Source organism: Micropterus dolomieu, linkage group LG11, assembly GCF_021292245.1.
Source record: "Micropterus dolomieu isolate WLL.071019.BEF.003 ecotype Adirondacks linkage group LG11, ASM2129224v1, whole genome shotgun sequence".
NCBI classification, from domain to species: Eukaryota; Metazoa; Chordata; class Actinopteri; order Centrarchiformes; family Centrarchidae; genus Micropterus; species Micropterus dolomieu.
The window spans coordinates 23,646,039-23,672,165 of NC_060160.1; the positions used below are offsets into that span (position 1 = coordinate 23,646,039).

Consider the following 26,127-nt stretch of genomic DNA (forward strand, 5'->3'; position numbering starts at 1 on the left):
ACTAGTCAACCATTTTGGCCAAGATTCACCTAGCTTTATCTCCTACAGCTGCTCTACCATCTGATAAATGTGTGTGTGTGTGTGTGTGTGTGTGTGTGAGAGAGAGAGAGGGGCAGACATTTGCATGCGATAGGTGTTTGTGTGTGTGAGGGGGTACATGTTAGTTGGTGTTTAATGTATGAGTGTGTGCGAAAGAGCAAGCTGTGGCCATCCTCCATCTGCTCCTGGTTGATTGTGGTTCTGGGGAACAATGTTGGAGAGACACTAAGCTGCTACACATACAAACAAGTTCCAGCAAGTGTGTGTTTGTGTGCCTGAATTTTCAAATGTATATCACTCCATTTACCCTTGTGTATTTCATGGTGTTTATGTTGTGCGTGTATATGTGTATATATATTTTACTCTCAGGATTAGAGCTATTGTTTGTATGTGTGCGTGTGCGCACGCGTGCGGGGGGGGGGGCATCCCCTCTAGTAGTTGATTGGCAGAGATAGCTGCACTGAGGCTGGGGTCAGCATATGGCTCAGTGTGATAGCGATGCTGTGTTTGTGTGTGTGTGTTTTCTGTGCATGTGTGTGTCACTGCCTTTTCCTCTGTTTCACACACTGTTCCCAGTGAAATGATGGCAGCTCTGGGTATGTAGCGCTATTATCCCCCATATCCACACACACACACACACACACACACACACACACACACACACACACACACACACACACACACACACACACGCCACCAAGAGCAGCCAAACGCCCAGCGGCCTGCCTGGCGTCTCTTTGCCAGCTCCCACAATAGAGCCTATTGTCCCAGTGAGGCTGCAATCTGCTGTGTGTGACAAGGAGTGTGTGTTCCTCACCATGGTAGAAAGGTGAGGGCAAAACCTTACAAATTGAAGACATTTTGTTATTGCTGATGCTGAAATGGGGTCATGTTATCCACAACCTCCCCTGAGCTCCGCTACACCCATCAGCCATGGTTTGACATAAGGGAACGCTGCGCTGCTGCCTGTCTTCAGGTTGCATCCTGCTGCATTTGATGGAGTTGTGCAATTAACAAATAAATGAGATATTAATTATAGCTGATGATGCAGGAGCAGTGAAATCTCATTTTTGTTTCTTATAAAAAACAACTTGTTGAAGTGTTTTTATATTATAATGATAAAGAAACTGAGGAAATTATCAGCACATTGCATCTTTTTGAAGTGAGAAATAAAGCTTCTGCATATTGTAAAATATGGATGGATATAAAAATGTTACCTGTCTGTTCATCTGCGTTCTGTGAGTAGTTATACTGGCAAAAAGCACTACACGTTGAGTATTTGGGTATTTGATGCTTTATTTTACAATTAGGATTAGGTTAAGGGTCTGTGTATTAGGGGGATAAGGGTAACGGGGTGGGTGGGTGTGTGTGCGCACGCGCAGAGGGGGAGGTGATTGTGGTTAATTGTTTCCCATCGGGTGGATAGAGGAAATTAAAAGAAAAGGGTGAGGAGGAGGGGTCACGGCTAATCTCCTCCACTTCTCCTTGGGGAAATGTGAGTGTGAGCGTGTTTGTGTGTGAGATGCTTTCAGGTTCTCAGTCTGTTTCACAAGCACATTTTAGCACTGTGATCTTTGACACTTTGGTGTATAATGAAATTATACAGATGCTTCAATCAGTCTGCTGTTAGGTGTATTTATGTTTGAATTATAGATCACTCACTCTCTTTGATTTTTCAAGTAGATCGACATGATATTTTTGCAAAAAAAAAAAATTGGGGGGGTTGAATTCTGCCTAACATTCAACTTCTCAGCCTATTTAATTAAGGTGAATTAAAGCCCTTGTGGGTTTACCGTGAAACGGGTGTGTGAGGACTACAATGGTTGGGCAGAAAATCTACTAAATCAGGTCTACATGCAATTTATTACATGTATTAAAATAAATACAGTGCCAAACACTTCACTGCATTGATTAATGGGGTTATGTTTTATGTTTGCATTTCACACATTTCGACAAGAAATATTCTTGTTACAAATCTGTCAACAATAGCCCTGGAGTGTGTCTCGCAGCGTAGCCATAAACTAAAGATACATGTCTATTTTAGGCATTCGCCACCACGCACACATGGATGTCTGACTGGCACAGTGCGTAGATAGGACTGAGACCTGAATTATCAAAGAGAAGATGCAAAATGTGCCTTAGCAAGTGGTATTACTTTAGATATTACTCATGTTCATGTTTTTTTGGGTCTATTTTCCGAAATATATGATTCATGTAATGACTTAGTGTGTGTCTGTGTGCACACGTACACATCTTGTCACAGAGAGCTGTGCAGACACATGAGTTGTAGCCATCAGTGGCTTGATCACACCTTGTTGGAGCAGACCCCCCTCTGACTGGTAAACAAGCTAATCTGGAGAGAGAGAGAGAGAGTGTGTGTGTGTGTGAGTATTTTTATGTGACAAGGTGTTTAAGATTCATGGTGGGATGTCACGGATGACGAAGACCACGACAGAGTGCAGTGCAGCAAACTGTGTGTCATAAGTTGCAATAGCCGTCTTCACTTTGGCCGTAAAAAGACAGAAAGAGGAGGATGGTCTTCACAGGCTGGGAGTAGTGATGTTAATATATAATTGATTGATTAATCATGGTTAAAAATTTGATGAGAAGGAAAAAAATACATATTGACCAACAGTGTGACAGCATATCCCAGCTGGTATTTTCAGTGTAAGCAAATTATTGTAAATAATACTAATTTACTTGATTAATCTACTGATTATTTAATCAGTTAATCATTTTGTCATTGAAACATTAGAAAATCTTGACAACTTCATATTGCTAGTTTCATCCAAAAATTTTCAGTTTATAAAATGTAACATTAGGAAAAGCAGCAAATCATCACATTTAAGAAGCCGGAACCATGAAATGTTTTGCGTTTGTGCTTGAAAAAGAGTGTCCATGTAATTTTCTGTCACTTGACTACCTAATTAATCAATCATTTGAGCGCTAATATATATATTCTGTTTTAATAAATGTTCTTTACTTGTGTTATAAATGTGTTTATAACACAAGTTATGTGTATTAAATGTTATGTTTTGGGGCATTGTCTTATTTTAAGGTGTTAAAACTTTTGTAGACTACATACAGAAAGTGCAAATACGAGAAGCAAATTGTTCTTAACTATGAATTTAACATCAGTACAAAACAGCAGGGATGTCAGGAAATACTTTTTTTCATGTCACCTCTAATATCCAAATTAAGGATATGTGTGGAGCATGAATATTGTCTGTTGTTAGAGCCTGCAGATAAGAACAGGATCCATCTCCTTAATCGGAGAATTATTATTATGGCCTCTGTGACGTTCACGAACCAACACCCATGCTGTGTGTGTGTGTGTGCGCGCGCATTTGTGTTTGTGCACTTGTGTGTTAAATAAAGCTTATAATTTCACTGGCAGCTTCAGGGCTCCCCAGTGGCGACAATGGGGACTGTACGGGTGTGTGCGCGCGTTTGTGTACGCATACATGAAAGGGTGAAATAGTGGGGTGACAAGGGGCCAATTAATGTATCGCGTCTGTTTTTCTCCTCGGCCTCTGTTGCTGCATTGGGTTAAAGAGCAGATGAATAGGGGTAAATACGATTGTGGAAGTGTGCGTGCGTGTGTGTGGTGTCCGTGCACATTGGCCCCTAAGAATAAGCAGTGCATTAGACCAACCTATCTCTGTCCTCATCTTTGGCGTACGTGGACACACACACACTCTTAATGAAATCACAAAGCCTCCATATCATTGCTATCACAGAAAGATATAAACCCATTAGCTTGTTCCTTTGGGCATGGACACACACACACAGGTTTATCATTACACGCTGTAAAGCTTTTCCAATTGTATTATCCCTCTGATGTCCTTCTCTCTGTTGTCTGTTCCAATGCCTGGGGTGGAGAGGACAGATAGTGTGTGTGTGTGTGTGTGTCTGTGTGCGATGCAGAGTGAGATAAAGTGTGTTTTTCTGAAGAGAGGTATCTTGTAGACGAGCTTCAGCAAAATGGGCCCAAGTCGTGTTGTTGCACTTTTAATATCATTTTTAACCTTGTTTATCGTTACCTTTTTACCTTGTCCTACTTCACACTAACAGATGTTGGTGATTCACAAAACTGTAATTAATTTATGGTGTGTCTCCTTTACTTTTTAAGGATCAAGGTCATTTATTTACCATTATACAACACAAGACTGTACAACAAAATGAAAGTGTGTAATCCCTTCATTAAACACACATAGAATACACCACATTCTAATATAAATGTAATTATCTGTTAACATATAAAATAAAACAATTGAATTTGCATCTGCAGGAATGTAAACAGCAGTAACAAGTCCTGATAATATGGTTTTCACCTAAAAATTTTGACATTTGTGAAAGTCAGTGATTTTCTTTTCTCAGCAGTAAAGCTGGGAAAGGGGGGGGGGGCAGATGAAAAGCATTCATGTAGCCGAGTTTGAAGGAGCTACCGGCTGCATGCATCGTCGTTGCCATAGCAGCTGACCACCTTTTCTGACCAAAGCAAATGATTCAGAAAAACTTCAAAATCTGAAAAGCAGTGAGTGAACGTGGTCCGGAGAAAGTTGGACCAAGCAGTGTTTCCTAATCTTACGCTCTTATGGCTTTGGTGCTTTGCGATATACAACAGAATGGCCGGGCTTGTAAACAGGACAGTACTATATATGTTTAACTGACATGATGCCGTCTGGAGCCACATGTTGCTTTGTGTAGCTTTAAATTTGTCCTTGTAGTTTTTTGGGTGTCCAATGATGTGGTGTTTCGTCACTGCAACACCAAGAATAAGGCTGGCAATATTCTAAATTAACTTCATCCTACTACCAAGTACTACCCATTAGGGATGGGTATCGCTACTCGATACCTTTATGGTATCGGCTGAAACAGCTCAGTATGGAGTAGAATCGAAACGTCTCCAGTCAAACCAGTACATCAATCGCTAGTTTTGTAACCTGATCACGGCAGAAAATTACTATTTGTATGATTTTGCTTGCAGCCAAACACACAAGCAACACACCGAAAGAAAGAGAAGAGCATGCCTTTTTTCCCCTTATGTGCCTACACCGTAAACTGTATAAAAAAGGCCTGCATGCACCGAGTCCATGTGTGATTTTAACAGCCGCTCACCTTTGGCTGCGGTCTCGGGCATGTTCGTCACTGTTGCAAGTTTATCGCCACAAGCTTGGCTTTCCGCTGGTTTCAACTTCTGGTATCATTCAACACTTCTCTGTACATTTTTATTTGCTGTTCACATCACTTGTCACTGCTCGATCGCTACGTTCCATCACATCAATTAAAGGCTTTTGTGGCGCAGCCATCAGCTGATTTTACTCCGACTTCAGCTGCAGCTGCTTCAGGTGTGGCTGGTTTGATCGGCTGGAGGTGCAGCCTCTCTTTACTGTTTGTGAGGCTTCAGTGTAGTTAAGTGACTTGTTTAAACAGACTCCTTTCTCGTTTTATACTTGTTGTTTTTGGAGGTTTGACTCACCAATAAAGGAAAAAGCACTCGCGGAGATCTTTCAATTCAGTTTATTGATCAAAAGTTAGCAAAATAATTTTACGTTTACTTTGAACACACGTATCAAAAAATTACCTTAAATTTGTTTCCCTCAACTTATTTGGTCACTAAACTATTTCACTCCTCCTCTCTCATTCAAATACAAAAAAATAATCGTAAGCTGTAGTCTTTCCCCGTATAACACTACCCGTGAGGATGAACTACTTAGGATGAGGAGCGATCTGATGCAATTTCCCAACTTTTATTTAACAGTTATTTCAAACAAGAAAAAAATAAAATTGATAACCTTGCTTTTCCATAACAACAATAAAAATAATTATAGGCTACCAACCAACTGCTATGGCTTCAACAGGTGGCATTTTATGCAAGGTATCAAATGAAGTACTCAATTGGTATCGGTATCACTCTAAGGGTACTGGTTTTGGTACTGGTATTGTAAAATTTTAAAAGATACCCAACCAAAAGGGTAAATGCGCATCATCCAGCCTGTTGAACAGTTGTATTTATTGTTGGGTTGGAATTTTAATATTATGGATCTTAATATATATTGACATTCTGGGTCATTATATAAACAATTAGGGGAAATAGATATGAACAATAATAATAACACTGTGAACCCTCTTGGAGCATTGAACGCTCTCAGTAGGCTCTATACATTCACATATACAACTACCAGCCCCCCCCCCCCACCACACACACACACACACACACACACACACACACACACACACACACACACACACACACACACACACACACACACACACACACACACACACACACACACACACACACACACACACACACACACACACACACACACACACACAGTGGGCCCAGCTCCTAATGCTCTAACAAGCTCCCTTTCTCCTCCCCTTGCCTCCTCTCCTCCTGCAGTCTCCCTCAGTCTCAAGTGATCGCAGGAGTCGAACACCGCCACAATGAACTGCGCTGCGGGGGAGAGAGAGGGAGAGAAAAGGGCTGAAATGGAGAGAGAGAGAAAGAAAGAGCTAGAGAAGGCACGAACACTTCACTCTACTCTCTTTTCAGCCACGCACAAGAAAATGAGTTTCTGACTCAACACAAAAGACCCTTTTTATCCGCCCCTTCTCTCTTTCCTTTTTCTCCCTCACCAGCCTTTTTCCCTCTTTCTCCCTTATAATTTCCCTCTTTCTTTCATTTTCTCTCTCCGAAAGAGAGATATTTTTCTGCTAATGACTTAATAAGAGGAGCCATCTGAAATTCAATTACAGTAGATTTCATAGCGACGACTGCCATTTGGAGGGAGTGAGGGATGAAGGCAGAGATGTGTGAATGCAATGCAAGTCTATTTTCTTTGACCTTACACTGGTTTCTACTTTTTTATAGTAGTAATAATCTTCAGCAGTAATGCCACACAAAATGCAAATGCACAAACCTGGATTCAAATTAGGAAACAAAGTTCAGCTGGAACTACACTAACACAGTTAATAAGAATAAAAAAATGTGATACTAACAAAAGCTCTAGAACTGCAGCTAAATGTCAACCAGTGTTTACAAAAAGTCAAGAATGAGCTTTCTCTCATCTCAAGCTTGCTTAGAAAAAATAGGAGGTGCGTAGATAACATGAGCAGGGAAATCTGCCTGCAGCTGCATTCTTCCTATATCACAAATCTAATCAACAGAAATAATGTGCTCTTTGGTTAGAGAAATGCAAAAAAGTAATGGCAATGACCGGTTATCACCAAGAGGAAGGCAAGTAGAAATAAACACAATTACAGAAAGATTACAGCTTCATCATCCTCTTTAGAATTAAAATCACTTGAAGTGACCAAAAAAAGAATGACAATATGATGGCATGCAAATTAAGCTTTTGCTTACTTTCTAAACAAGTTACCATGTTTACATGAGGAAAATAAAGATACCACAGTGTATGAGCTGGATATACATCATCTAACAAACTTGTTATTAAAGCCCCATTGCGCCCACACAGGTGATTCCACATGTGTTGCCTGATTTGACGACTTCTCAAGACTGTTACTACTACCATACTGTAGTGTACCATGTTCATCTCTCCGCCATTTTAAACAAATGCACAATATTGTGCCCTCAAAAACTCTCAATGGAACAAAAACAGTAGTGTCCGTGGCATGTACACTACTCTCTGCTAACACTCCCACAATGCAATGTGTTGCATTTTAGAGATGAAAAAAAATCAGTTAAAGTTTACCTGTCAGTAATGACCATAGACTGAATAGAAGAAGTGGACGTAGTTACCGTGACGTCACCCATTGGTTTGTGGACTACCAGTTTTAAGCCTAGAGTTTATCAGTTTGGCCGCCGCCAAGTTGATTTTTTTGCATCCAGGCACCAGATGTGATTTGGGCAAGATTCATGTTAACTGTGATTTTAACCAGGATGCTAATTTTGGCTAGCAAAAAACATGCTTAAAACAAAACATACTTACCGGAAAAATGAACAGCCGACTCCTAATATGCTTGTTCAACGGCGCTGGTTAAATCTACCCAGTGCAATGGATACAATTTACTGTAGCCTGAGTGACAGGTCTCCCTAAAGCAGGGGTCGGCAAATAAGTCTGGCCTCGTGCCTGATTTTTTTCAAGTCATTAGATGGTGGGCCAGAACATCGTCAATTAATTATTTATGATCTATCGTGCCTCCTTAGCTCAGTCAGTAGTGCTCAGGACTTTCACTCCCTGTTTGCTGCTAGTAATATTTTCCTACCTTTTCAGCAAATTGATTTTGAAGAGATCGTTTTACATCAAGCACAATTAAGCATGTGCAGGAGTGTGTGCATCCTGGCAATTGGTCTACATCAAGCTATGGAGCTTATTTTTATTTCCCCAGTATCTCCAGGCAGAGGCAATTCCTGGTTTTCTCAAATCTCACGTTTTCTGACGGCTTTTTCAGAGGTGTGTCAAGCAAGCCAGAGACTCTTTTGAACTTTTCAAAGTAAAAGCTCTCAATTAAACAGAACATAAAGCTGCAAAAACGATCTTTTAGCACTTTTATTTTGTAGGCACAATCACTTAAAAGGAAGTGATATTGTGAGTAACTTTTGCTGTCATGACTGAGACCTGTTTCAGCACCAGTCTATTATTTTTATTTTATTTTTTGCCGCTATCAAAGTAATCTAGCCACCTATTGCCGACCTCTGCCCTAAAGCATACGTTGCTTTATTGTCTATTTTCCCCTAGCCATAATTTACTAAATGAACATCATGCTGTATTGAAGAAGACTTGAAACTAATGATTGAGAACTCATTCTGAAAGTGTTTACTGAGGTAAAAAATGAGGTCAGATGTAGGGTCATGTTGCCATTATTTCTCATGGAACCGGACTTTTTGCAACCACAGAAGTCACCCCCTGCTGGCCATTAGAAAGAATGCCGTTTTAAGTTACATCCACATTGGCTTCAATCATGAGAGCCGGAGGTTGCTGCTTGGTAATGGCGCAAAATGATGATGATTCATAAGTCTGAAATCTCAGTTTGCTGCTCAGTATCACAGCCATTTCTCATAAGAGTCATTTTATTTTTAACACATTTTTGTATATTTGAATATTCGCTCGTTGGGTACACATTGGATTTTCAATTTTGAGATACGGATATTGAGGGATTTTTTTTCGCACGCCTGACCTCCACTCACAGCAGTGAACGTAACACTCCACTTCACAAAGGGAAAACAAAGTGAAGCCCTCAGCTGTGTGGGAGCACTTTAAACTGAGTGATGGCAACTGCAGTGTGGCAGTTATGGGGTTTATTCATTTTGCTTAATTTCGTTACAGATCAAAAAAGTCGCAACAAACAACAACCGAATGAACACATTTAATTTATTGTATTAGTCCTGTTGTAGAAGAAGAACATTTAGTACGCTATAATAAAAGTTAAAAGTGCATTTTGCATAATAGCGTGTTGTCTAATTTTTATCCCGTCCGCTCTCCCTGGAGCCGTGCCTGGCTAAAGTATTCCCGTAGTCTGCTCTGGGCCTGCTCAGCTCCGCCTCTCACACTCTCAGCAATGGTTCCCGCCCTGCTCTGTACAGTAGACACCAACCCGGTTCTGCAGCATCTAATCTTTCAACCCTGCAATAAATATTCCTCTTTTATCAAACCCTTTCTTTGTCCTGCACTTGGGTCTACTAGGCTAGCCGTAACAAAGTTAAAAACAAAGTTTGGTAATAAAAACTTTTTTAGGTGGCCTACGCTATGAGCATAAAGGAACGGAGCATCCTCTCTCTTGTCTCTCTCTCTCTCTCTCACTCAGACAGACAGACAGACAGACTTATCCCACTCATGCCCGCTATTATCTCTCCCCCATCCGATTCTCCCTCACTCGTGTCATTGGCAGAACTTCATGGGCATTCATCCTTCTTCTGCTGTTCTGCTTCTATCTATGAAATGCATAGCTGTAGCTCGTGAAATGACAGCCTGCTTATCAACAGATGTCTGAACAATCTGTGTAACAAGACTGTTATGCGAACCCTCGCCGCCGTCGAAGCTTTGATTATTTTCTATTAATTACTATCGAAGCTCATAAAATGACATTCGTGCCAGCCCTACCTAATTCCCATCATAGCTCCACCCAACTGCAACCTGGCTAGAGGTCTAATTAGCAAGAGTGATGGAAAACACTTGTGTGTCCTTTAAATATTCCACATATGATGGTGGTATTACTGCTCATGTAACAGTTTTGCATTAGGAGTGCATCCGTCTCCCTCCTCATGTTCCCTCCTCCTAGTGGGGAGCTGGTGTTTGTGACATGGTGACATAAGGCCACGGGGCAGAAACCCATGCTGAGAGGAAGAGAGAGGGAGGGAGATAGAGAGGAGGCAGGTGGAGAATGAGTGAAGAAAAGTAAAGTGATGTTCTTGGCATTTATCTCAGCAGTGGTACCATGTCTGTGTATTCTCCTTGTTCTTTCTTTCACTTTCCCCGGCTTTTGTAGATTTCTGTCCCTACTGCAGGTGTCCTTTAACCCTATTCACCTTCTCAGAAATTTACGAAACAGTCCTTTTTATATGGCAGTGCATTTCTTCAAACCTGCAGTCTGTGTGTACTCTTTGTTTTTCCCCTCATTATGTCATGTTTGCCGGCGTATGTAATAGTTCTTCTTCCTAATTGCATTAGATTCACACATCTCTCCCCCTCTGTCTCAAACACACGCAAACACACATTCATTCATTAACCAGCGGGAAGCGGAAAAGAGGGAAATCACATAGAGACTCAATGTGAGAGACACTGGCTTGACGCCCTGTGTGTGACTGCTGCTCTTCTCTCAGCTCCTCTCCGGGAGACGGACACACACACTCACACACACCACATTGTGTTGTTGCTTAAATATCCTCCTTCCCCAACTCACCCGCTGTCCTCCCCTCTCGCCTCCTCCGTGACTTGCTGCAGGATTCTCACCCTTCTTCCTTTTCACCCTCACTATTCCCCCCATCTTTTTACAAGTTCTCCTACTCCCTGAGCATCTTGCTTTCTTTGCACCTCTTAACCTCTGTCCTTCCCTCTCTACCACCTTTGTTCCCTCTCTGACTAGTTCCCCCTCTTGTCCTTGCCTTTGTCAGTATGATTTAAGTATGATATGAAGTGTTTTGAAAAGGATCTTTTGAAGCAATAACTGATATTTTTTAGATCTTAAAGCCTTGAAGTTACTGTGAAATCAAGTATCAGTAATTTTAGTAAAATGACAATTTGCATCATCTGTCCATACTTTAAGTTTCTTCCTCTCTGATTTTTCCTCCCATCTCAACCCTCCTCCTTTCTCTTTAATTCTGCCAGTGCAGTCTGTCCCTCCACTTTAAAGGAGCCATATTGCTGTTATTATCATTGTCTCTAACTGGATCAGTTACCATTAGACCTGAATCTTTCTCCTTCTGAGGCTCATAGACCATCTCTCTAACCCAATATAAAACCCATGGGCGCTATTACAGATGGCCGACCCATTCACAACGCACACATACACCGAGGTACAAACACACAGATTTCATTCTGAAGATTCATTGGCCTAATCCCATCACACACTCAAACAGGGACACATGCACTTACATACACACATTGTGCCGGTTCACAACCACTCTTATCAAATACAGACACACACACACACACACTCTGCTCATTGAAAATCATCGGTTATTGGAGCTCACTCAGCAAATGGTAATACTATTGGGAGTGTGTGTGTGTGTGTGTGTGTGTGTGTGTGTGTGTGTGTTCAAGAGACTGTAACGGCTGCGTATGGCTGTCATTAGGGTTGGATGTATGAGTAGGACTAAGGAAGAGAGGGTAAATGACATTCTATCAATGAGGTTATCTCTAATAGATGGACAGTTGAAGTCCTGGTTTCCATTTACTCCGCTCTCTGCGCCTCTCTCTTTGAATTCATTGCTGAAGGCTCTAATAGCAGTGATAAAAGGGTTTCCTTTATATATTTATTTATTTTGGCCACAGCATTGTTTGTAGATTCACATGGAAAAGTAGGTATATGGAGTTAACTAGCCAGCGTTGCAAAAAGTGTTCCCACACTATGCTCACTTTCAGGTTCATACTTTTAGTTTTTTTGTTTTTTTACCCATACATTTTGGGTGTCTACTAGAGACTGTTTACATACTTTAATGCTCAAAAAAATGCATTATTTTTCTTAAACTCTCTCTCTCTAAACTGTCTCTTTAAGGCCCCCCTCCCTGAAAACCCACTTTCTTCAAATTGGCCAACTTCTGGAAACCTCCTGAGGGGCAGCAAAAAGCTGGCATAGTGTTGAAACGATGTGGAGATATAGGTCTGGCTATGCATTACTAGGCAGCAACCAGTGCTCATGGTCCAAATCGCCTCATCCTCATGCCGGTTTGCTTGATGGCAATGACTGCTACAATAACTGAACTTGGAATATAGTGATATGGGGCACTGAATTTGATTAATTTTACTAGTTATCAAACCACAAATGAGACAAGAATTAGGTTGAAAAAACGATAAGATGCCGCTGGAGCGGAGTGTTTCTGGCACCTGGGCCTCACAGATTACTGTACAAAAACCCAACTTTATAACTTTATTCACTGATCACTAGGGCTGGAGGAGGTCCTATGTTACACAGATCCATTCATGAGACAAATTAGCATCAAATGTGACCTTTAAGGTGTGTTCAGATTTATTATTTATTAATTCATTATACAGTTTCACAGACTGAGGAGTATTAGTTATGACCAGTATCATGACCTTTATATATAAAATATGTGGAGTGCCCCTTTAACACTTAACTACTGGCAATTCTTTGGCAGATTTTGTTGTTTTAATTGTTTTCTTATCAAGATTCCAATGCAGCTACTGTGGAGGTTTCAAGCTAAGTTTATGGCCATGTTTTCTTATATGATTGGGTAAAGATTGTATCACCTATCACCATCTGATACATATTTTTGTCTGTTCCTCTAGTGCACTGTTGGTATCTATATCTATTTTTGGGGGGGGGGGTTTGACCTTGACCTTTGACTACAGCTATGAGGAGCGAGCCCGATACCTAGAAACCATCGTGCAGCACCACCAGGAGCCAACCACATTTGAGGATTACGCGGCCCGAGTCTACAGTCCTGCTCCCTGCACACACCTGCCCTCTGACACAGGTAAGACACAACCTTTCGCTCAGTGAAACATCCAGTACCCAGACAAATATTAGACCACACCAACAGCTGCACCTGTCAATCAAAACCTCAGTCGCAGACTATGAGGAAGTGGTAACTAGTGCGGATGGAAAAGTGCTTGTTAACCAGTCAAAATGGCCTAATTTGGAGACACATTTTCCTGCTATGTCTAGTGCCTTACCACAAATCTTTAGGATAATGTAGAACGCTGAAGGCAAGTGCCATTAAAACATACATAATATAGAAACTAAATATAAATATAAATTCTATATTCTTGGTGAATTTGTGTGTGTGCCCCAAGTTCTAATGAGATATTGACGAGAAAACCTACACTTTCACACAGATTAGCGTTACACATTACACTGTGGTTTTGGGATATTCCTTTTTCCTGGATTCACTTACATAGATTAGTTCACCAATGATTTACTATAAAGAACTGTAAGGATTGCATCCTAACAAACAAATTCAAGCTAGCTAACAATACAATAATGTTGGATTGTGAACTACCAACCCTCCAGTGTCTCTCTGCCTTTGAACTACAGAGTCGCCACACACACACTGATTCCCCAGTCTTGTATCCGACGAGTCCTGTTTTCTGTCCAAAGCTGTGCTCAGCCTCCTTCGGTCTCCAGAGCATCTCTGAGGAATTAGCTGACATCTGATCAGCCGTAGAGATGCCAGACATGCACATGGGAGTTATATTCTAATGTATGACTCTCATATGTATCCTGTTAAGTTTGTTAGACGGATACTGATCATTTCTGTCTGTAATGTGCCTGGTTAAGTGTAATTTAAAACAGTGTAGCATCCTTTGACTTACACGCAATCAAATTATTCGGCAGGGCAGTTATTTACAATCATTAAATCTGCAGCCAAGCCACACATTTTCTTCCAAGAGGTATTAATTATAAAGCACAAAGGAACACTGACGGAGGCCCGTGTTAGTCACATATCAAAGTATTAATGTAACAGTATATAGGGAAACCGTGACATAATGTTTTACTGTTTTTCTTTACTGGTGAAGCAGAGGTGTGGCTGTGAGTGTTTGTCCAAATATGTGTGTAATTGATGTTGATGATTGTGTAATTTCTCCATCTCACCAGCTATTCTGTCAAAGATATTAATAATTATGCAGTAATAACCAACATGTTTTGTGGCTGAACAACATTAAACACAACCTGGGACACTGTTATTTCCCCCAAATGTTCATTCAAAATTTTGTATGGTACTCAAATCCCCTGTTAGAATATCGTTTGTTACTCTTTATTGGATTGTCAGTGTGTTGTTCAGCCCCAAATGTAATTTCAGAACACGGGATCAAAAAGTTCTCATTTTGCCTAAGATATACAAGTCCTGGCACGCATATCATGTCCAGTGTTCAGAATTCAGATTGTGTTTTCCATTATTCTGTGCTCTGAAATAAACCTTGCGCAAATTACTTCAACCATCCCCCACCCACCCCATCTCTCTCTGTCTCTCTACTGCTACCTCTCTCTACCTCTCTATCTATACCCCCTCCCTCTCCCTATATTAATTTACAGGTTCCCCTCCCTTAACAGCACAATGATCAAACATTCTTCTCTCTTTCTGTTTTTATTTTAATGTCTCTTATTTTGTTCATTTATTTGATTTTGTTTTTCTTTTTGTTTGATTTGCTTTTCCTCTTTTTTTTATTTTTTTATTTTGTCATTTTATTTTTGTTTTTGTATTTTTTGTTTCTTTTTATTTCGTCCTTTTTTTTTTTCTCCCCTCCCCCTCCTTTAGATCGTAATGTCTCACTTGCCTATAGCTAAAAAGGTAAGCCTGGTCACATGATTGACACACCCCGTTCTGACTGGCTCTTCCTACTGACATTTCAGCCTAACCTATGCTCTCCTCCAATTCCTCCACCGTATTGTGTTTTCTCTGGTTTTCTCTTCTGTGTTTTCCACAGTTTAAGCAGGTCTGCATGTTTTCATAGTTCTGTACTATTAAAAAGGAAGTGTCACTTTCAGCTCATCAATGGGTGGAGTTTGGTATGACTCATTGTGGTTTGCGAGTTAACAACGGTGTGTAGTAGCAGAGTGTGAGATTTTTATTTTTTATTTTTTGAGCTCAAAAATGTGCAGCTTCATTATGCAGTGTCAGTGTAATGTCAATCCCGCCCTCCTCCCGCCTGGTTGATCAGATTTATATCCCAGCTCTTGTTCTTAATTGTCATTTAGACTGATAACTGGCCTACGAGAAGTGGACCTCTTTAATTGATCTAACTCTTCCCTTTTTAATGCTTCCGTGATTATTTTAAACCTGCATTCAGGTTTTGGCCACTTGGGTCAAGCAGAAATGCTTTTAACAAAACACTGACATATTGTCTCCTTTATAAAGTTGTTATGGCAAACATGTTAGCAAACAGCTGCATCTAGCAGAGCAACATTAGCGATCATTAGGAGCTGTGTTTGCACCCAGGTGATTAATAAATGACCAATACGTCTCCACCAACTCCTGAGGGAAGAGTCTGCGTCTTTAGCTGCTTAATTCCATACTTTGTACTAATGTTTGCAGCAGTTGTGAAAACCAAAACACTGAGCTGATAAGGTCTAAAATGCTATGCAGAGTATGGTGAAAATTGTGTGGATGTGGATTCAGTACATTACACATAGTCATTTGATCTCATTTTGATTTAAAAAATATTGATCAGTGCAGTGGCCGCACTCACCTTACAGTGGCCAACAAACTCTTAAAGACATATTTAAGCAAACCTGACGAATTAAGGCTTCAATGAACAGGGCCGCTGATGCAGACTGACAAGGAATTCTTTAAAAAATAACAGCACATTGCCTCTTTAATACGTATAAGGCTAACTGAATCACACATGAAAACTAGGTTTGTACAAATAATTTTTTTAAGCTCTTATGTAGCTCCATTTGAACTGTCATGTACACCCTCCGAGATGCTGGTAAAAGTTTCCTCATGCATGCCGAGAGGCTTTCAAGCTTTTTTTTTATGCTTCATACCACACTACACTCAGTGGTACTATGAAAGGGAGACTTCCTTTTTATAACAGTGTGAGATTTCTGCTCTTTTGTCTGTTCGCTCACTCAGTAATTTTCCTGTTTGTTCCGTTAACCTGCGCTGTCACGCTGACCTGGTGAAACTTTACCTCTAACCTTTTGTATGCTCCTCTCTTCCTGGTTTTGATATAGTGTAACACTGCGCACACAGACACACACACACACACTGACACATACTTTAAAATGGGTAAGCATATCTAATGTAGGTCCACCAACATTAAAGTTTTGTTTCTTCTTCAGTAAAGTTGTTTGTTACATTTGAAATAAGTAACTTAGTGGTGGCTGTAAGCCACATTAAGCATAAACACTGTAGTTAAAATGTTGTCATATATGTGTACATGGTGTGTACAGTGTGTTGTCACTCTTTGTGTCTACTGTCTTTCCATTGTCTGTTTAATGTGTTGGACTTTTTTTCTCTTTACACTTGTGGCAACATTGTTTTTTATTCATTTTTCTATTGTCTTTATTTTCTCTGACTGTCCCTCCTTCACGCTCCTGAAATTCTCCTTTGTCTTTCCCTCTTTTTATACCTTCTCTTTTCTCTCTTTCCCTGTATTTTATTTCTTCTCCTTTCTGGTGTTTCATTCTTTCCTGTATCCTCCTTTCTTCTATTATCTTGCCTCTTTTTGGCCCTCCTTTGCCTTACTCTCTTTGCCTTTCCTTTCCTCTGCTCTTTTCTCCTTTCCTTTCCTCTCCCTTCTTCTCCTCTCATCTCCTTTCCTTTTCTCTCCTTTCCTCTCCTGTCCTCTCCTCTCATCTCCTGTCCTTTCCTTTCCTCGCATGTCCTCTCCTTACCCTCCTTTTCCTTTTCTTTCCTCACCTCCTCTAGAGGAGCATAATGCTATGTATTTGATGGTACCTAAACCACTAGACAGCTTTAACCTGCTCAGGGTGAAGGGGAAAGGTCTGAAGCAGAAGGTCCTTCATGCTAGCTGTGAATGGTATGCTTTGCAGATAGAAAATCAGTTTAGGTCCTCTTCCTGATGTACACATATATTATCTTTACATCTGTTTCCAAATGTTACATTTAAAAAACTGTGACAAGACAAAAATGCATTTACTTTACTTGCTGACATTATGATGGAACTCTGGACCAATTTGTAGCGAACGTAACGGTAACAGCAGTGTCCTGATTGCTGAACACAGACCAGCAATGAGAGCTCCGCAAGACAACCACCTGACATTGAAAGTGCAGATAAAGAGCAGTTTGTGCTGCATCAGCACTTTTCTTTTGCGTACTCACTAAATTCAAATAGCTGCCAAGCATGTGTTGCCTTTACATCATGTGTATTTAGCAAAAGGCAGGTGTTAAACATCTGATACAAGTTTATTTATATAACTTTTAATGACTTATACCGTCTCAGAGGTCTGTTTAGATGTGTAGTTGTGTAGTTTCTCCAGCGTACAAGTAAATGGAGTGGAAGGGTCCGTTTTGATATCAAGTCTCAGTTCCTTTGAGCTAGTGTAGTGTTTTGTATGGAACGAGAATGAACCTAGAATAGAATAAAAATTGAGAAAATAGAGCTTGTATGTTGCCTGTCTTTCTAGCTGTCCGTGTGTGTGTGTGTGTGTGTGTGTCATTCGGCCCGTGTGACTGTAGGAGGTTGTGCAGCCTGGCTAAATAGAACATGATGGGGTGTGATGTAATTTTCTTGTCCCTTCATCCCTTTCTGCTCGTATTTACTTCCTCCCTCCTCTCCTTTATCCCTGCCTTCCCCCGTCCATCCACTCCCCACCACCACCTCACCCATCCTCCCTTCACACTTCCCCCTTCTCCGTCTCCCTCGTCCTCTTCAGGCTCCTGCCTAGAGATTCTTCGGGGAGAAAGTCCGGCTCTTGGGGAGGCCGGGAGCGACTCGGCATCCCCCATGTCTCCTCGGACTAGCAAGAGCCGCATGTCCATGAAGCTGCGGCGCTCCTCTGGATCGGCCAATAAGACTTAAGCTCTCAACACTACATGGGCCATTCTGAAAAGACACTTCATGTCTGGTCAAACAATCAGACTTTTAAGTCTCTCTTGAGGAAATCTGGTCTACAATTGTACTTAAAAGAAATCAAACATGACACATTAAATTTAACTGTTAGTGGGAAATTCACAGGTATTAATTTTCAACAGGAAAATGATAGGTGGTGTTCCCAAGAATAAGTGTAAACATCAGGGAGGTCAGTAAAATTTCATCCCATCTCCCCCAGCATGCTGCGGAGCTGATTGAACACCGGCTTATTATGTACATTGTACACAGTTGTACTCTCAAAAACACATAGTATTCTGTGGACTATATTATACTGTAACTTAATTTTGAAACTGCTCACAGCTACTGAATATATCCTTAGCTTTGCTTTCCAAAAAACTACAGAAACCAGCTGAACCAGTGGATCCTAAGCAGTGCAGTATTAGTTCAGAATAATCTGTGCCATGTTAGAAATTGCCCAAACTCCATAAGCAGAACCGCAAAAAGCTTGTGTGCCACATTATACACGGTTCTTCATGGAGAACACATTAAATGAGATAAAACTGCTGAACAAAGAGAAAACCATGTGTTGTTGAACATTGCTTTGGAGAATCTGTATATTTGTACTATAGTCAGTGTGTGTACAGACAGAAATATGAGTTTTGATATAAAAAGAATGAATCCCGAGTGATTGCACCTGTAGTGTTGCATGAAGAAAGCAGGATAAAAGTCTATTTTTGTTCTCAGTACTGCATTAGGCCTATAACGATAAGGGCAGGAGTCAGTTTCTATTCAGTCCTCATATAATGTAAATAGAAACTCATACATTTACTAACAATTTTAAAAAAAGTGGATGTGGCAACGCTCTCTAGCCAAAAATTTCTGTGTGTGTGAATCTAGAAGAAAATCCCCTGCTTGAACTCATGGGACTGAAAGCTCACCCTTTTGTGAAGCGATGTGAGAAACAGTGTTAAAGTAATGATGGAGGGATTGTTTGTCTTTCATAAAGGAGAGGAAGGTGCTTTGTAAAAAAATATAAACAAGACATACTGATAAAAGAGGAAGCACTTGTTATAGAAAAGTTTAGTAGTAAAGTTTAGTCTTCATTTCTTTCTTTTTTTTTTGCTCATGCTGTAAAACATGAACAAGCACTGATATTCATTGCATTTACTTGACTTCTGTTTTCTTCATTTTTGCAAAATTGACTGTAAAATGTGATTTGACCTGAAGAAGAATGTTTCTGTTTAAGTTCAGTGTCGCTTCATCATCTGACCACAGCTTTTCTTCCTTTTTTCTTTTGACTAATTCTGTATATCTATATATGTTTGAGTGTGTATTTATATATATATATATATATATATATATATATATATAGTAGATAAATTAATATCTATAAGAATGTGTACAGTGTGAGGAGGCTTGTTGTGTGTATACTTTTATGTGAGAATAGCTGCCAAAGCCAAACTGTGGTTAAACTTCAGACATATCTGCTTAAAATGGGTTGACACTACAAACTTTTATGCTTCGACATTTTCATAACCGGTTTGCACTTAATTCTCCAGGAATTTGAAGGTAATTTTGTTTAAGCTTATGTACTCTTTTTTTTTTTTTTTTACTGTTGATATATAACCATGGTACCACAGTCAGATTGGGGAAATTAGAGGAAAATATATATATATATATATATTTTTTTTTTATACTTTTCCTCCTTTTTTTGTTGTTTGACATATTACTAAATGAGGCCCAGTGTCTCTCAAGGCAGGGTTAGTTGTGGGCTGTTATTGGTTATTAATTTTCACCACCTTAGTGGGGGCAGGAGGAAGAAAAGCAAGGTGTACAAAAGACGGACACTAAAGATACAAGGCCAAAGAAGGGGAGAGATGTCAACTTAGTAGATATAAATGGTTTTGTGCTTTGTTCAGTCTTCTTTTTTCTTTTTTTTTTACTCCGCTCTTATATTTAGACTCATGCCCAGTTCCAGTTCTGGATGGAGGGGAGACGCATGTAATAACAATCCGCACAAAATTTAACACTACCATTGTATGTATTTAACGTCCTCATTTCAGCACTCCTTATGTCCAGTCAATTCAAATAAAAACTGACAAGGTTTTATGTCACAGCCATGGTTTTCCAGTGTTCATCTGGATTGAACGTTCTTCCAATAATTTTACATGATATGGATTTTTTCTCCCCGCGTCTCCCTAATTTCCTTTTTCCGCAGCCTGATCCCTGGTAAAGGAAACATACATATGCAATAGAAAAAAATAGATCTGAGTTTAAGGTTTTGCATTATGCTGAACTACTTGAAGTAAGTGTATTCACAGCTGTATTTTCTGTTACTGTTTTATTTTTTTAGCCATAGATGCTCTGTAGAGAGGAAAGGTATTGTAAGACTTTTTTCCTTTATTTTGACCCATCCATGGGGTTGAAATGGTTAACTTTTACATATTTGCCATTGTAAAATGAGGTCAAATTCATGTTTTGTCACTTTGTTTGTGAATATTTGAAGTCAGCTGAGATTTGAGTTGTTCCTTTTAAATTATTGCTGTTACAATAACTGTTATTGCTGAGGTTGAAGCACCGCTGATTGATTGAGGCTGTAGTAGCCCCACTGCACTCTGGGACAGATCTATACATGCTGTATATGGACTACAGCCCACCTGCCAGTCACCGGCTGTTGGCTTGGTTACATCCTGAAAACACTTTGACAACCTGAAACTGTTTGAGGTACAGCCCAAACCCCGTCAAAGTACCTAAACCACACAGCAACACCCTGTTCACACTTCTTTATACTCACTGGATTAAAATACCAGGGAGTCCACATGATTACTCAAGTCATGATGCTGCTTTTTATGTCCCATGGAAAACATGGGACATTTCATACTTAAAATTTGTTTTACTTATTTAAAATACTCCTGAGAACTCCCCTTTCTTCTACAGGTCTGCATCAACCGCAGAAATGTCCCTACTTACAGTGATTCTCTGAACGTGAGGCCTGTGATGGATACAGGTTACTGGACAGCTGTTGTTCAGACATTAGTTTGGAACAAAGCTGATTTGTGTAACTGCTGACTGTACATACTGCATGACACCAGTTCAGTACTAACTGCATGTGTTGATCACGTAACAGCTGTATCACAACACACACGTACGCTCGCTCACACACACTCCTAAAACAATGTTACTGTCAGACCTGTAGTATGTAAATGTGTAATGTCTCTTTTGGACACACAGAGAGCGTTGATGTGCGTTGATGGAATGTAACAATAAATCATTCGTACCACTGAGTCCTGGACCAATTCATATACTGGACGTTCGTGTTTGTGTGTACACCAGCTTTGGAACCACATTAATATGTTGACGGGGCAGGACACATCATTGATCATACTGTATTAACATTTATTGACAATAATTTAGAATACATTTCACATCCAATCTCAAACATATCAAAATAGTCCTGTACAGGCTTCATAGAACCACAATTATATTTTTTTAGCATCATGAAGGCATTTAGTAAATATTTCAACAGTCATTTATAATCAGTAAAGACAAAAGACTTTTTTTTTACTAGCAGTACTAACATTAAATGTTCCATTTCTGTATGAAAATAGTTATAGCTGAGAAGTTTACTGGCACATTTACTATAAAAGGCATATTATGGTCTGTCTGATTTCTCTTTTTGTTTTTCTTTATTGTTCACTGTACATGAAATAGTCTTTGAAATAGAGTCAGAACATTGATTCTGTCTCCACTTCTTGGGGTGAGGAAGGTCACTTTCTAAATGTAATAACAGGTCACTATATATTACACCAGTAAGTAATGTAACACACATGACTCCTCCTGAGCTTCAGTATAATCCAAATTACTTTGCCAAAGAAAAAGGCTATCTTGACCATGAATGTAAATGTCTGCCACATGTAGAGAAGACTGTGTCAATCATTGCTTCAGCATTTTGTAAAATTATTTCCTCTCACTATAATTAGTCATAATCAAAATGCCCTTTCTTTCAAATGTCAGTGGGTCCCATTCTCTAACTACCAACAGATGAGTATCTGTGTTTTAATGTTAAATCATTAACAGTGCTGTAATATAAGAAGCTGAAAAGAGATGAAATCCTTTTTGATGATTGTATTACTCACTGTACGCCTTATAATAACAAATGAAAGATTGAGAGATACTGTGTGTTCTTCATAGGAATTATAGGATTTCAACAAAAGAAACAGCCTTTTGAATAAGGGTCACTTCCCTCCAGTTTAAAATTACTAACATAATAATCATGCTGTTGGTTTATTAAATTTAATAAGCTAACATCTTCAATCATTCACTGGTCATGTTGTGATTGCAGACATGGTTCAGCACCATGGACAGGGTTGTGGTTTATTTGTATAAGTTTCAGTAATGGACAGTTCCGGTTTAACTGACAGCGGTTTCAGGACCACGGACAGCACTTGCATCCTTCTAGTAGCGCCAGTATGTAATATTTGGACCTTTGTGAAATAACTTAGAAGTCAAGATGCTTACTGACCTTTAAATAAAGGGCACCGTGAGTCAGCCGGCAACCCTATTCTATAACACACGGAAATCAACGTTTTGCTTTTTGACCGCAACTGAAACAATCGGTCCGAATTGACAATATAACCATAGCTGAAATAAATGTAGCCTATTCTTCAGTGTGAATGAGAACAACTAATGTCGACCGTTATAATGTTCCCTGTAGTGTCAGTCAGTGGCTGATCGGCCTAATTTACCCGAATAATCTATAGGCTTTTTTGAGTGTGGATCTCGCGCGTGTTTTATGGTCGCACTGTCATCTGCAGCAGCATCACCTGCCGGTTTTCGGTGGGATGAGACTTTGTGATGTGTCTCGCGAGCCCCTGGGAGCTGAAGAACGTGGAAGGACAGTGCTTGCACGTGAAGATCTGCTGCTGATCGCGGTCCCCGGTGCCGCTCTCTTCTACTTGCGCGTGGAATACGTCTGGTCTGAGTCCCCCTCCCAGTGCTCCCGCCAATAACTCGTCCCTCATCGCGTGCCACAGACGGTGCTTGTCCCGAATTTCAACCGACGGGAAGCGCGCGCCGCACAGGTGACACAGGAACACCTGGCTCTGTCCGCCACTGGTCTCGCGCGCCTGGCCATAAGATGATGGGGGCGAAGACGCACGGGTTGTCATCTCGTGTGCGGCCAGGTGTTTCCTTAGGTAAGCCTGTCGACGGAATTTCTTCCCGCAGTACCGGCACTCGTACACTTCCTCCTCCGGTAACGACTGGGCAAACGGTTGAGGAGGATGCGGGAGTGACGGCGGCTGCTGCTGCGGCAGGTGCGCTCGCTCGTTTGAGTTGCCGTTCAGCAGAAGTAGACTCGAGGGTGGGCTGTCTGCCGCTCTCACCTGCTGCTGTAGGTCCAGACAACTTTCAGCCGGGTTCCGGTAATGAAGAGAGGAATCATAGTGAGGAGGCGCGAGGCCGTCGCTGTCGGGGCTGTCCCGTGAACGACCGTGGAGCAGCAGCAGGGACGGCTCGCGCCTGATGCGGGAACTGTCCTGCGCACCGTGGTGCTGATTAGTATTTATGCGCAGCAGCTCGTTCTCTTTGCCCTCCATCTCCACCGGCTGCCTCTCGTGCTGAATGAGCCCTCGTGCCTCTTTTAAAGACTGGCTCTTGTTTGTCAGAGTCTCTCCTCCTTGGTTGTTAACCGGACGAGGTTTGTGCCAACGGCGGTGGGAGGCCAAGTTGGCGGGACAGCTGAAGACTTTGTCGCACTCGGGACACCGGTACTCCACGCGCACTATGCGGGAGCACTTGTGCTGAGCGAGGGAGAAAGGGTCGGGGTACTCCTCTTTACAAAGTTGGCAGATGAACTCTCCCAGCGGCTGATTGCCGGTGGGAGCAGAGGACTTCTCCCTCTGTCTCCTCAGCTCGGGACTCTCCTTCTTGATCCGCAGACCCAAAACCGGCGAGGTCGTGACCTCATCCTCGAAGTTAAGTTTCCGGTTCACTTTGGGTTTCTTTGGGGGGTTGCCCACGGACTGTTTGTTGTGTCTGTTGCTGTTCAAGCATTGATCCGGTTCAAGGAACGAGCGTTTTCTCGCTACGTGATGCTGCTCCTGGTTCATCAGTGTCAGTGGCGGGAATAAGTGCACATGACCCATATTCGTGTCATATTTGTCATTGTGAGCGTAGGACGGCGCGTGGCTGCTGCTCGCGAGGAGCCTCTCGATAGAAGCGGACACCGAGGTCGGTGTGGAGCTCACCAGGAAGGGCAGCTCCGGTAACTCCGACATTGGGGATGATGTCAGGCACCTGCCGGGGAATAACGGCTGATTCTCTGCTCCCTCGTGCCGCTCCAACAGTCTCGTGCCGACGGATTTAACAGGGCTGCAGGATTCAGTTAATGTCAAGTCGCGTGGATGCGGAGGAGGATGTGGGAAGAAGCAGGAGAAATCACTATCGGGAGTCAAAACGTCCACCTCGCTCAACTGCTCCTCAGTCTCTGGTAACTGCGCGCGTCGGTCCGCCTCCGCCTCCAGCGCGGACTCCACGTGCGGGCTCCACGCATCTCTGACACCGGCGGAGTCCTCGCGGGACACCGGGAGCATTCCATCCGGCCGTTCAAACGGAAACACACCGTTCTCCTTCACTGCCTCCGGTGTCACTTCAGAGTTCTCACTGTTGTTCCTGTCCCCGTCATATGTTACAGGTTTGTTGGTACTAATATTTCGTGACCGGTATGACGCCGAACATCGCCGGTTTCTCTTCACCAAGAATCCTCGAGGCATGTTGGTGATGATGCTCGGCGCGTGGCACCACAAGGCAGAAAGAACAACAACTCTTGTCTCGAGCACACTTTCAAGTAGAGCATTGAAGTGGCGAAGAGAGAGAGAGAGAGAGAGAAAGAGAGAGAGGCGCGCGCAGGTGTGATGAGACGGAGACACAACAGTAGCCTATCCGTGGTGCGCGTGTTAGTTTTTATCCACTCTCTTTTTCCTCACACACACACGCGCGCGCGCACAGGCACACATTGCACACTTGAACAATCTGTTTTCACCCAGTAGGCCTACCCTCAAAATGCTAGGCTTATTAGTTATCAGTTTGTCATTCATTTTTTAACTTAAATATCAGACTTGTAGTCCTGCCCAGGTTTATACATTTTGGGGACAAAGTGATACAACGACTAATGACTGACCTTAGTCAGTGCGAAAGGAGATTCGATCCAGTTTAACTCAAAATATGACTTCAAAACGCCATCTTTCTATTTTGTATAAGAGCAAGTCCTACAAAATGTTGAGTCTGGGATTATGAAGTCCAATTAGATTTTGCAGGTCAAATTTTGAGCTATCAAGCTACATTCACGAACATTGAATGTAGCCCATCCACTGTAGGTTTAAAGATGCTTTTGAAGTTAAAATTAAATAAACATATTGTGGACACATTGTCTATAAACTGTTGGTCTCTGGTGTCATAATGTGGCTCACCTGCTTCCTCTTGAAATAAAATAGGCCTACTAGCTGAAAATCTTTAATTTTTAATAAATATGATTAACATGTTTGAGAACTGCAGTAGGTTACTAGAAGAATTTGGCTTTTTAGTGGTGCAGTTTAGTAGTCGTGTAAAATTCACCCGCCACTTTGCTTGCTGGGTGTGAAATAACATTTTACTGTTGTTCTCTGTCGCTGATCTTTTCCCCTTATTTCTAGAAGCCTGTCACTTGTCATCGCTGAACATAAAAATGTATAGGCTATATTTTCAAGAAAGCCTGATCAGATTTGTGTGTTGGAGTCAGTGTAATTAGAAAACAGCACCCATGGGGACTCAGATCCAGATCATATCTTTTTAAGACTACTAATGGTCGTTTCTGTCCTGCTGAAGTGTCTTTGTTGGTGGTGGTGGGAATACCTCGGGCATAGCTTTCCGTGTGTGTGTGTGTGTGTGTGTGTGTGTGTGTGTG

At 41.3% G+C, this 26,127-nt stretch overlaps 2 protein-coding genes across 2 annotated transcripts in view; one reads left to right on the forward strand and one right to left on the reverse strand.

Annotated features, from left to right (window-relative positions):
• ralgapa1 (Ral GTPase activating protein catalytic subunit alpha 1) overlaps positions 1-21,469 on the forward strand; it is a 49,504-nt gene extending 28,035 nt beyond the window's left edge. Inside the window, exons 20-21 of the mRNA XM_046061996.1 lie at positions 13,038-13,162; positions 18,028-21,469. Of these exons, the coding sequence (XP_045917952.1) occupies positions 13,038-13,162; positions 18,028-18,173 (271 nt within the window). The 3' untranslated portion in view covers positions 18,174-21,469. The remainder of the gene's footprint in view (positions 1-13,037; positions 13,163-18,027) is intronic.
• Positions 21,470-21,568: 99 nt separating this feature from the next.
• Positions 21,569-24,958, reverse strand: LOC123978643 (insulinoma-associated protein 2). Its single transcript, XM_046061997.1, has one exon. The coding sequence runs from the start codon at positions 24,956-24,958 to the stop codon at positions 22,976-22,978; it is 1,983 nt and encodes a 660-aa protein (XP_045917953.1). The 3' UTR covers positions 21,569-22,975.
• Positions 24,959-26,127: the final 1,169 nt, after the last annotated feature.

What these genes read in the sequence shown, in the direction of transcription:
- LOC123978643 (XM_046061997.1), bottom strand. Translation starts at nt 24,958, where the DNA reads ATGCCTCGAGGATTCTTGGTGAAGAGAAACCGGCGATGTTCGGCGTCA.